Source organism: Larus michahellis, chromosome 8 (genome assembly GCF_964199755.1).
Source record: "Larus michahellis chromosome 8, bLarMic1.1, whole genome shotgun sequence".
Taxonomy (NCBI): domain Eukaryota; kingdom Metazoa; phylum Chordata; class Aves; order Charadriiformes; family Laridae; genus Larus; species Larus michahellis.
In genome coordinates, this window is record NC_133903.1 from 41,676,412 (window position 1) to 41,688,806 (window position 12,395).

Below are 12,395 nucleotides of genomic sequence, written 5' to 3' on the forward strand. Positions count from 1 at the left end.
CGTGAGTAAAATTATATGCAGATATCAAACAGCTGAATATATAGGGTAATGGTATCTGCATTTTGTGTACTACTTAGATGACAGACATTTCCTATGTATCTCATTGCATTTCATTGGCATTTGAATTTTTCCTGTGATACCATTTTTCATAAAGCTGCTGCATAAATGTAATCTTTTTGTTTGAGATCAAGTTCTGCATCTCAATCAGCAACATGGCTTGTGGAAAATGACTGACCTTCAGCAAAACAAAACAGATTCAGTCACATCTCATCTCTCTCAAAGTGTCGAGCATGAGTCAACAACGTGTACGTACAGTGACGTTGGCTAACTGGACCTGCAGGTTGATGGCAATGATCTGTTTGGCACCTGTGAGGCCACATCTGGAATATTCTGTCCATTTTTATCCCTTAGAGTAAGGGAGAGACATTGATGAACCATAGTGAATTCATCAGAAAGGTGCTAAGGTGCTTAGAGTGCTGGAGCGTATGTTGTATGAGGAAGACCTGGCTGAACTGGGTTTGCTTTGCCTGGAAAGGGAGGGTTTTGTGGGATCTAACTGCAGACCTGAAGTGGGCTTTGAGAGACATCGGAGTCAGGCTCTCCTCAGAGATGCACAGTGAAATGGCTGGAAGAATTCCAGAATCATGCATAACAGCATGATGTGGAAAGGTTGCTTGAATGAAGAGAAAGAGAATAAGAGAAATAAGTATGAAAAAAAGCTTTCTCTGTGATCTTTTGGATTTCTTTTATTGTTTTGAAATAGGGAAATACATCCCTTGGTGATGCTCTGATAAATGCACATAGATAACTATGCAAAGCAAATGTGCTGTAAATTATTTCTCAAGGGGAAAAAGCTTTAAACTTCATACAGAAAATTTAAGGTGAGATTCTCATCAGAAAAGCAACTGAACTGGCATTTTGGGCACGCAAATTTGTTATGCCCCTATGGTTTCCACACAGATTTAACCCCTTTGGGTTTTACTGTGAGGCTGGCCATTATTACTTTATAATTTAGAACTGTTAAAAAAAAAAAAAAAAAAAAGAATTCTGCCAGCTGCGTATTGTGTCAGCTTTCCACAAAGCACATGAATTATATTCAAACCGGTGGATGGAGAACATTTTGAGTAATTTGTCAGGTACAGACAGTCCTCTGTGATATTCAGATTGCTCTTAACAGTCACAAAAATTAAGAGGATTTAAAAGCATTCTGTTTGAAGGAAGTGTTCACCACCTTACATGATCAGGCACAGCTCTTGGGCTGCCATTTTGAGAGTATGTGTATTATACAAATATCTACTGGGGAGACCATGATGTTTTCTTTTCTCTGAACTGGTACGTTTCAAAATACATAACGACATTGTAAATCAAATTTCAGCTTATTTAAAACACGTAGAGAACCCGAGAGTTCATGTTGTTTCTTACTGAAGCACAGTCCAGCAACCTCTGATGTCAGGGTGAGCAGCCTCCACTGTTACTCTGTTGAGAAGAGCTCACTTCAGTGTCTCACTTAAGTTGTATGAAGTCCAAATAAGAATAGTATGAAAAGTAATAGTACAATAGTTACATTATTGTATAAAGTAGAATTGTTAACATTATGTCCAGAAATGAGTAGTTAATAACTTTAACAAAGGAATTCTGAGCTTTGTAAATATAAACTTTAAGCATGGGAAATTCCCATTCTTCTGCTTCCAAGAGTCTGTAAAAACATAATGAAAGCTGAAAATATATCTCTATTAAAGCGTTGGATTTTTCAAATATTCATTGATGTAACTAACACTTTTCTTAAAACCTCTATTGCCGCTTATTGTATGTTTGAAAAGGAACACTTTCTTTGTAGGTTTGCAACAGAGAGCACCTCCTTTACTCATATTCTTTAGTAAAAACTGTACGTGTTTGACAAAGCACTTTTATATCAGTCAGTGAGGCAGTGTTAACAACGGAGTGGTGCACAGGCGTTAATGATCAGTGAGGTGAGCACAGAGCGCCATTAATGCTGCCCTCCCATGGTCCTCGGCAAGGTCAGCATTTCAATTATGTGACGAGTGTATATATACATATGTGTAAAAGAAAAGCTGCAAAAGCTCACTTCTCCCTTGACCCAAGCATTTAGCAATATTTAGAACCTTGCCAGCTACCATTAGGAAGAGCAACAGATGAGACTGTTCATCTAGCTCTTTGGTTCAATTCTTTCCTTCTTTTTAATTTTATTTACGTAGAACAAAGAAGACTTCCTTCCAGTTATTTTTGTGCTCAGGCAGTCTCTCCCTCTGTTACGTTGGAGAACCATTTTTAGGGCTCTTTCTCCTGCTGTCTGCTGGCTTTTTCTTCTATCTGACACTTGTACATGGGTTTTCTTTGCTCTCAAACAGTAGCAGTGAACCCACTAAGCAGACATGGCTTTAACTGGCTCAATATTTGTAGTAACTCCTACTCTTACCACTTTTCCAGTGAATAAAGAGTGAAAAATGCTGCAGTTTGGTTTAACGTATAATATGGTATTACTGTGGACAGTTGCCCAAAGAGCTGGTCTAGCAACTTGCCTCTATCCAGTGATCATGTCTATTGGGCGAGATGTTTCTTTTTGGATTAATGTCTCATTTACCATTTGAAGCAAACTGTAATTTTACACTAATTTTACCTGTAAAACTTCCTCACGCAGGGACTTCCCAACGCTTGGTCTGGTGTGGAGAAGAGGGAAGTGATGTGAAGGCAGGACTAAGAGGGGGGCAGCACCAGTCCTTTCTGGCAGCCTGCAGTCACACTGGACTAGGTTAAATGTGAAACTGCACCTGTATGAGGCGGTTCTGTGGTGCTTAAACTGACGAATGTACCGGCTGTGAGATCTCTTCCCTCCTCTTGGCCTTTGTTAAAGGCATGCTCCTTTCCCTGTGATGGCACTGGTGCTTGTAGGATTCCTTCCTGAGATGATCAAGGACCAATGAGAAATAATTTTTGGTGAGGTTAATCTTTGTGTGGATCATTGGGATCAGCTTCTGCGCTCTCTGTGAACCCGAGTGGCAAGACAGTGAGGTAGGCAGAGTACGGCAGCTTGGATTTGTATTTGTTTAAACTGCCATGGACAAAGAGCCTTCTGCTTAAGTTAAGAAAAAGGCGGTGAGCGCTCTCACAGTTTGTGAAGTCTAGAAATGAGTGATTAGAATGAACTTCATGATTGTCTCTAATCAAAGATCTGCTCAATGATAGCCACTAACAGCAATCCGTATAATAGGATTTTTATGGCTTATAAATTTCTTTGACTTTTTGAATTCTATTGTTAGCAATCTCAATCACTTTAATAAAGAATGAGATCCTTTCCAAAACATTAATGCTGTCCTACAGATTGAACAGAGATTAAATCCCTGTTATTGAAAGGATGTAATATGTTATTCAATTGATTTTAGGTTTATAAAGTCATTCATATAATCTCTCTTTATATTTGAACGGCCTTTTCAACAGGTATGTGTGACAGAGAGTAGAAAATTTCTTTTCCTACTCCATACTAATAGGCTGCAGCAGTGGGAGGTGAGAATATGTTCTTTGACTGTTTTGGTAAAGAGGTGAAATGCCAGGCTGAAATTTATCCCATGTCTTGGTGAAGAAGAAAATAGTGTATCTATCTTACGTATTTACGGAGTTTAGTTTTTGTAAAATCAGAATCGTTTGCAAATGTAACTGTGGATGGGAGCCTTCACAGGAGGTACTTCAACATAGGTTTCTTAATTTAAGCATTACAGATATGAGGTCTCTACTGACCAGTGTGTAATTATGAAATACATGGAGCTACACAACTGCTGTGCTTACAAGCAGTTTGTTTAATTGTATGTGCTATATTCAGTGAAATTTTAATTATGAAACCGAAGTTGAAGATTTCAGTTGGAGGAATTAAAAGCTTATGTGGACAATTCAGTTCTATAGCCACTGAGAAGTCAGAAAGTAAAGAAGCTAAAGTATCATTGCCAGTAAAGCAGATACTTGGGAGATAAAACTGTGATATTGTAAAAATAAGAGATGTGAGAAACACTATGTCCAGGAGTCTATATAGAGGAATACTTGTATTTGTTTATTAAGCAGTATTTCTTTTCTGTGCATTGTTGTATACAACAGATTAGAAAATTTGAAGTTTTGAAGATAGTTTATCCAAAGAAACCTAATGCACGACAGTGCCATAACTCCAGAATTAGTGTTATGAAATCTGTGATGACTAGATTCAACCAGTTAACTGCTAGTTGTAAGAGTAGTGCTGGTCATGGAAGGCATTCAGATAGGTCAAGCATGTAGTTATTTTATTCCTTTGAGTGAAGTCCCAGGTAGTCTATAATATGAAGATGCTGCGAAGGAAAAATGTGTTAGTTACCTCTGAGCACAACTGAGTGGAGCCTTGAAAAGGTATTGTGTGGTGAGGCTGTGAAACGTTGTGCTAGCCAGTTTAGTCAGCTGTGCTCTTTGCAGGGAGTATATTATCTGTATGCTCTGGAGGTTAGGTTGTCTGCTGCATGGGGTTTTTTTCTGGCATCGAAGAGGGCTTTTATGTTCTAAAAACGTTATTTGTGGATTCAACCCTTTGTTTTGTGACTTAATTGTGATTTCTTGCAGATTTACCTCAAGAGTATGGGTGGTTTGGTTTTGCACACCAGAGACTTAAGCAGTGGGTTCAGGTTATGAAGTTTTGGTAGCAATGCTGGATGAGGATATTACCCAGGACTGAGGCCACAGTAGGATTCAGATCTCAAACATGAGTCATGAATGGTATGCCAAAAAAATCGAGGATGTAGGCGATACAGCAGTGCTCCAGTTTTCACTATGAGTGCCGTAGCTTTTAAATGACTGCATTAAAGTGACAGAAACCTTCATGTGGAGTGATTGCGTAATGTCTCGTAATAGCATTTTGCTTCATAATAGCATTTCAAATGCCTTGTTACATCTTTCCTAACCTCACTTTAATTTTCTGCTTAATTAACACAGTCAATATGGTTTTGTTTGTTCAGAAGTGCCAGAGGTAGATTTTTGGCAAAATTCACTCTGTAGGAGAGAAACTGTTATTTAAATTATTTTACACTTTTCATAGTGTTAATTCTCACTGGTGCTCATATAAGTAACACATATTTATAAAATTTTTATTAATGCAGAATTTATGCCCAATATTATACTTCAAATTGTTGTAAATCTAGCAAGTACCTAAACTAAATATAAATACAACAGTGTGCACTTTTGTATGCTCTCAAGTTGGATGCTTCAATGCTGTGTGTGTGTGTCTGTGCATCCCTAGGAATTCACTATTGGACCAACATAGCATTTTACATGTTCCAAATAAGTTGTCATATCTAGCTGCAGTCTCACTAGATTTAAGGATTTGTTATACATAAAAAAATTAGAAATTAATTTGTTGGAAGTTCTAATAAATATCTTTCTGTCTGTTCACCTGTTTTTAATGCATGCAAAACCATTATTTCAAAGTAGAATATCGGTAGTTTCTACGTGTTGATATGGAGTAAAAAAAAGCAATACCATGGTACAGAGTATAATTTTGTTCAATACCTAACATTTCTCCAGAATAAAGGGGTGGGGCTTGATTTTATGTCTCTATTTTCAGTCCAGCGAGCCTTTCGTGTATTGAGGTATTCGCTGGACTGAAGCATAGTGTTGCATATTGGATCTTCATGCATATGTTTTTAAACATACATAGGTCCTTTCTGGATCAGACAGTGTGATATCTCAAAATCAGAGTATTTCCAAACTTATTTCAGTTATCAGCTGAATTTAATCAATGCAGCTCTTGTTGACGTGTTTTGTTTAAACTTCATGTTGAAAATGAGATGCAATGTGTCTGTGGTCTTGTCAACTGCCAGTATTCTTTAATGGAACTTTGGAGAACTGGGTTGTAATCCTTGTGTTTGTTTCTCTGAATGTTTACATGTTTGCTTAGCTGCAAGTGGAACATTCACATTTTTAAAAAGAAAAAGTTAATAACTGTTTTTGCTATCACAGTACAGGAAAAAAAAATTTAGTCTTTGTGATGTGAGAGGAGATGAACAGGTCAGTCTAAGGGGGTTGGCCAATTAAATATTTGGAGGAAAGTCTTCCAAAAAAGAATATGTATACATGTTTTCGCTATTTCTGCTGGTTTTCTGTTATTTTTCTTTCAACATCAGATCTCATTGCCCACTTTGCTAGCCTGTGTGCAAAGCCAGCAAAGAAGCTGATTCTCAAAGCCAAAAGGTACCCTTCTGCAATAAGCATAAGTGGTGGGGCAGCTGGGACTCAGCGACAGGACAGGCGGTGGCTCATCAGCCAGAATAGTTCTGTCCCATTACTGTAGAGGTTCTAAGATGCTCTAATGTATCTAAAGTGTTAAAACACAATTTTAATGAACCGCTCTTGCCCTCTGCTTTGGACATACCGACTATCCCACATCTTATTTGCATGGGGCACAAGGTATTAGTTTTCCCTTCTGAAGCTCTTTAGTATCTGTCCCTTCTGTGACCAGCACTGCTCGTTCACTATCAATCAAGAGGATTCCTGCCTCTCATTAGAACCCGTTACTCATGTCTAAATTTTTGTACCAGCCTGGAAGGTGTTCCTAGAAGTGTTGATGCGGCTACTTCGTGATCCCTCCTCAAAGCTTTCCAAAAGCTGAAGTTCTTCTGCAGGGGCTCCAAAGCTTGGTGGTGGTTGGTTGAGACTCCTGGCTATAAAGTGTGTGGTTTAGTCTCAGTGATTCCCAGTTGCATTTCTCTTGTCCCTCTGTATTTATGGTGACAATGTTAATCTTTTATCTTGTACTTAGCTATAAGCTTTTTGTTACCGAGACTGTTAATTATTTTTTGTTTTCACACTATGTACTGATTTAATAACTTAGATCTCTAGGTGTTGCTGTAAAGTGTAGCTGAATAGTTATTTAAATATACATGAGAAGACCTTGAATTAGAGCCTCTTTCTGTCCTTATATAGTTGTTACTTTTTAAAGAAGTTTGAAGTTATTCAAAGTTGCTTTCAGACTGGGAACTAGAAAAGAGTTTAACTCTGCCTGTGCTGGACTACCGTAGCATGGCACATAGTCTGTTATAATGTGTTTAACAGCACTTTGCACGGCAAATTTTCTGGTTGCAGCACCCAAGGATAGATTAGACTGGATTCACAGTGCCAGTACTTGAGCGGTGTTCATTGCAAGTGTCTGGATGACTTGGTGGTTGAAAGGTACATCTGGCTCCCAGTATCTGTGATATTCAATGCTCTATTTTTTAAAAAATATGAACAGAAATGAGCTTCTCAACATGTGTTCTCTTATTCTCTGCTACGCTTGAAAGAATGGTTTCTCCGAAGGCTATTACTGAGTCCAAGTAGCCTTCTCCTGAATACTGAATATAGTTACTACTATATATACTATATAGTTACTACTATATTCAGCTACTACTGAATATAGATTCTCAGTGAAGCTGGACATTCCTGAGTCTGCTGTATCTTGTTTTTTCAGATTAATCGTGCCCCAAGCTTTGGAACTGATCAAAAAATAGACTATGATGTAAAAAAAGGCGTTCTGCTAAATGCATTAAAGCTTCTCAACATACGGTAAACTTGTCCTCTTCAGTCTGCCTCTCTTTCTGTTGCTTTATTTTTTTATTATTTTTTTTTTTTTAATTTCAACCAGACTAGGAGAAAATGAAGACTTTTTTTCCATCTTCATATTTTCAGAATGTAAATGTTTCCCTTGCTGTCAGTTTTGCTACTGAAATTAACCCAAATTTAATGTTTCTTCTTGTTCATGTGCTTGCAAAAAATGAGTGGTAATAGTAATTTTTGTACATTTTTTTTTTTTAATGATTTTTCAAACAGGTCTCAAAGTGGGGATGTAAATGCAGTCATGGGCATGTGGCCATACAGGAAATTTGCTTTGGTGATAGTTCCATATATAGTCAAAAGCCATATTCCTCTACAGGAAAACTTTGTAGTTGGGATAGGTTGGAAAAAATCTACACTTCAGGAAAATAGATACAACCATGTTTGTACATTAAATTATAGTACAAAGTCATTACAGTACACCTTAAAGCATGAAAATATTGTAGCCATAAAAGTTAATATTTAAAAAAATTCATAATGAATGTGTCAATTCTAATTTTATATCATAAACTGCACATGACTGATGGGAAAATACAGATGATATACTTGCACTGTCAGCTGCATTGGATTGACATATCTTAATATCATCTGTGTTTCAGGACAAGTGATAAAAGGAGAAATCTAGCTCAACAGAAGGCTGAGGCTCAAAAAAGACTCTATGGTCAAGGTTCAATGAAAAAACTGTTGCCAGGTTCCTCAGAGTGGGAGAAGCAGCGCCACACACTGGAAAGGAGAAAAGAAGAACTGGTAGGAAGGAAAAAATGTGCTGTTTCTTGCCCATGGCTTATGCTCTCTTTGTTTTAATTGTCTTGTTTTCTTGATTTGTAGAAGGAAAGACTTGCACAAGTACGTAAACAGATTTCCAAAGAGGAGCATGAAAATAAACACATGGGGAACTACAGGTAACTATTTTTGACTGTATTTGTAGGAAGTATTCCATGCGTTTTTTAGGAATAATGGAAACAAGTATTTGTGGTAGATGATCATGTTCTGCCAGAAATATGTAGGCATTTATAGAGAAGATATACATGTACACCAGGTAGTAAATTTTTTTTTTTTAGATAAGTTCTTTTTTCTCATTTCGAATGTGTGCGTGCACTTAGGAATTTATATCACATCAGTTACTCCTAGTGTTTGTACAAGACATTTGCCTGAAAGACATGATTGTTCACATTCAGTGTACCAAGAACCATGACTGTCATTATGGGCCTGTTCTATAATCACGTACGATGATTCTTATCTCTAGGGTGGACAATATATGGGTGTGAGTATACCCCTATAAAAAAATCAAATCTGAGTATTCCCCTATAAAAAATCAAATCTGAATATTATCTATGAGGCTTGCCAAAAGTTCAGAAACATTATTGGTGCTTCCATCATTTTTGATAGAATGGCATTTGAAATACTATATTCATATTTCTGCACTTTGATTTCGGATCTTAGTAGGCTTAAATGTAAGTATCTTCAGATTGCTTGGTAAAATACACTGAAAAGGAAGCTTTAACTTAACTTGTTGGCTATGATAGGTATTGGCCAGAAAACAATAATTTTGTTTTACGATGTTTTTATTATTACTATTATTTCTTTATATTTGTTTAATGAGAAGTGAAAGCAAGGCCTATGAATGTTTGGCAAAAGGGAGTGGAGTATGTCTAGAAGAGATGATGGGAGTATTTGCCCACTCTTTATAACATTCATCAAGGATGTGGGAGGTCCGAGTTCACATCTTTTAGTCTGAATTAGTCAAAATGCCTTTACTGCTCTTCTTGATCTCTGCTTTTTTTTTTTGAGCAGTTGTTCTATAATTCCCAGTAAATTTCTCATTTAAACAGATAGATGTTTCTTTGAAATTTTCATTTTTGATGAGTTAACATTTTGCTTACGAAAAGCCTTCCTTTGTAACATTCCCAGTTTTAATCACATCCTTTCTTGACATATGTGGAGCTCAACTAGTACCTAACAAACCCCCCCACAATGAAACAGTTATTTTCATGCTACTTAGACTATAAGAAAGAGAAACATCATGATGCTTTAATACATTTTGCTTTTTTGATAACTTTATAGTCTAACTTTTTAACTGATCACATTGTAGGTTGCTTATTCAGTTCTTGGCTGAAAATGAGCCAAATGTTCTCTTTATTTAGCTTTTTGGTTAATGTAAATCAATAAAAATGCAAAAATATTTTTTTTTTGCCTTAGGGAAAAAATGAAGTGTCATTTCATGAGGAATGTGCACGTGTGAAATGGCAGAACAGCTTTGTGTTTTCTTATTACCATGTGTTTGCAAAAAGGCTGAAGAATCAGCAGAGCCTGAGAAGTAAAGGAATCTTGGCTAGAGACGCAGAGAAATTTTAGCTGAGCATTATGCAGTATTTTCTCCTTGTGATGTTCTTCTGCAGAGAAGGACTAACTTCTGTCAGGCATTGCCATAGAATCATGGAAATTTTGGGTGCTAGTATTGCTGCATGGATTAATATTGCTTTCTGAACAAAAATCCAGAGAAACGTCAATCAACCTCAGCAAGCTTTGATTTAATCTATGGATGTCAGTTCAGCAGCTGGCTTAGTCGAGTGTCTGCAAGCATAACTAGCCCACTGATTCTAGTGGGAGTCCTGGGGTGGTCAGCGTAGGAACCATACTTTCAAACATTTGTGAATTCATGAGGAACTGAAAAGGATATATATGGCTTTTAGCTGCAGTGTATTTCTACATATATCAAAATGAATATCCTTTCTTTAAAGTATTGTTCTATGGCACTTTTTCAGCAAAAATATCAACACCGTTAAAAAGTGTTGACCGCAACTAGATTAGAGCTCCTACAGGTATTTTATGCAAACTGGAACCATCTTCACTTTCTGTAAAACTGCCCTGAGTCTAATGGAATCATAACCATCCTTTTTTCATTGCAACAAAATCATCATGAAATTAATTTTTTCAAGGAGAAAAAGACTGAAAAGGGAGGAGAAAGGACCTTGTAAAAAAGTTCACAACAGATCCATAAAACCATAAAAGTCACATAATGCCGGTCAATATACAAATGGTACCTATGCTTTGCACAGTGCGGGCAGAATTTAATTATGGATTATTCCTTGCAATACATTAGAAATTAGTCTTCCACTTTCATAATTTCTGGCTGTGTTTCAGGCTTTCATGACAAATGGATTGGAGTGGTTTTCTTCAAAGCCCCTTGTTGCTTGATGAGCATGAATAAATCGCCAAGTCCTGCTTCTCATATTGTCATCATCTCCTTACCTGCGGTTTTAGAGAATAATGGCATAGCTGGTCTAATGGAAAATCAGAGTCACCCTTTACATCTGTGTACCAGAAATTTTTTTTTCTTATAGTACCTATTTCTTCCTGTTCATTATTTTGGAGGATTTAGCATTCATGTGCAGTCCTTATTCAATCTTTAATTTACATCATGCCCATTAACTCAAAGCAATTGTTCAGGTTTTCACCATTTTATGTCCTTTTATTGATAATACAAATTATTTTGTGGCTCTGAATTTTACATGCAATATTTTGTAATATTTCATGAATCATTCACACCTGTGTGTATCATTCACACCCACTGAAGTTTCAGAGCACTGCAAAACTGAGTTTTGGTATATCTCTGGAGTGACCTGACTAGCTAATCGCTGGTTTAAATATCAGTGTGTTCACTGAGTTAAAATTAGATTTAGAGAGCAATGTTCAGAGTATATATTTTATGATATGATATTATATAATTATTATAGATGAGATGCATTATAGAAGAGACTGTGAATTAGCCGCATTACTTTTGTTCCTAGTGTGTAAGTAGCTCAGCTTCTATCTTAAACTCATTTTTTTTCCCCCTATTTTAGGCGAATTTACCCTCCTGATGATAAGACATTACTTGAAAAGTATGAGAGTTTATTAGCCACTGCTTTTCAGACGTTTCTTGCTGGGAGAGCAGCTTCACTTCAGCGGGAAATGAATAACCCTTTAAAAAGAATGAAGGTACTGAAGCACAAGAAGTATTTGCTTTACGAGTTATTTATTTTGGAATTCATGACCTTGTGGATTAGCTTCACAATAATCATATGTGATGGCTAATAAATAGCATTTGATAATGTTTCCATCATTTCATTATTATTATTCTTTGTGCAGCTTGTGGGCCAGATCCTTGAATCTGGATGAACTGCAGTGGACCCAGGGTGGAGACAGGCTAGATGGCTTTAAGCTACTTTACCATTTCCCTGATCCTCAGCCTTACCCCTGGCCAAACCAGAGGTTGGCAGAAACTGCTTTTGAGCTGGTAATTGCCTCCTTCTTCCTCCAGTAACGTCCCCAGCCTATTCATCCACTTGTATGGACTGGAACGAGAGATATCATAAAACCAGCTCCACTAGTTTAAGGCATCCAAAAACTCTGCCTGATTGCCTACTTATGTAGTTGGAGTAGGAAAATGGCTATATTTAAAATAATGAACTAACGTGATTTAATTTGAAATCTGATAAATAATTTCCCATCTGTGTAGTTGACATCATCCAGCAGTTTTACAGGAGTAAACCCTTTCTTCAGACTTTTATCTTTAATAAATGTTAAGACTTGATTTTTAACTTTCAAATTCATGTTGATTGCAAGCAGAGGTGCATGCATTAGAAGAAATACTCTTATATCCTCCTGTGGAGGGATTCCTAGTGTTATGTCAGGAATTAGTAATCAAAGTAATTTCAAATTCCTACCACTTGGTGCTTGAATTTTGGAAGGATAGGATATGTCCTGCTTTGAATTAATTTTAGTGAAATTCCCATTTC

General features: G+C 36.8%; 1 protein-coding gene across 8 annotated transcripts in view; it reads left to right on the plus strand.

The window, feature by feature from the left end:
- The window catches only part of TTLL7 (tubulin tyrosine ligase like 7), a 74,353-nt gene that overhangs the window by 35,988 nt on the left and 25,970 nt on the right, over positions 1-12,395 (plus strand). For all 8 annotated transcript variants that reach the window (XM_074596811.1, XM_074596816.1, XM_074596808.1 and 5 more), the window contains 4 exons: positions 7,472-7,566; positions 8,214-8,361; positions 8,443-8,516; positions 11,460-11,595. In XM_074596811.1, coding sequence (XP_074452912.1) covers positions 7,472-7,566; positions 8,214-8,361; positions 8,443-8,516; positions 11,460-11,595 — 453 coding nt within the window. The remainder of the gene's footprint in view (positions 1-7,471; positions 7,567-8,213; positions 8,362-8,442; positions 8,517-11,459; positions 11,596-12,395) is intronic.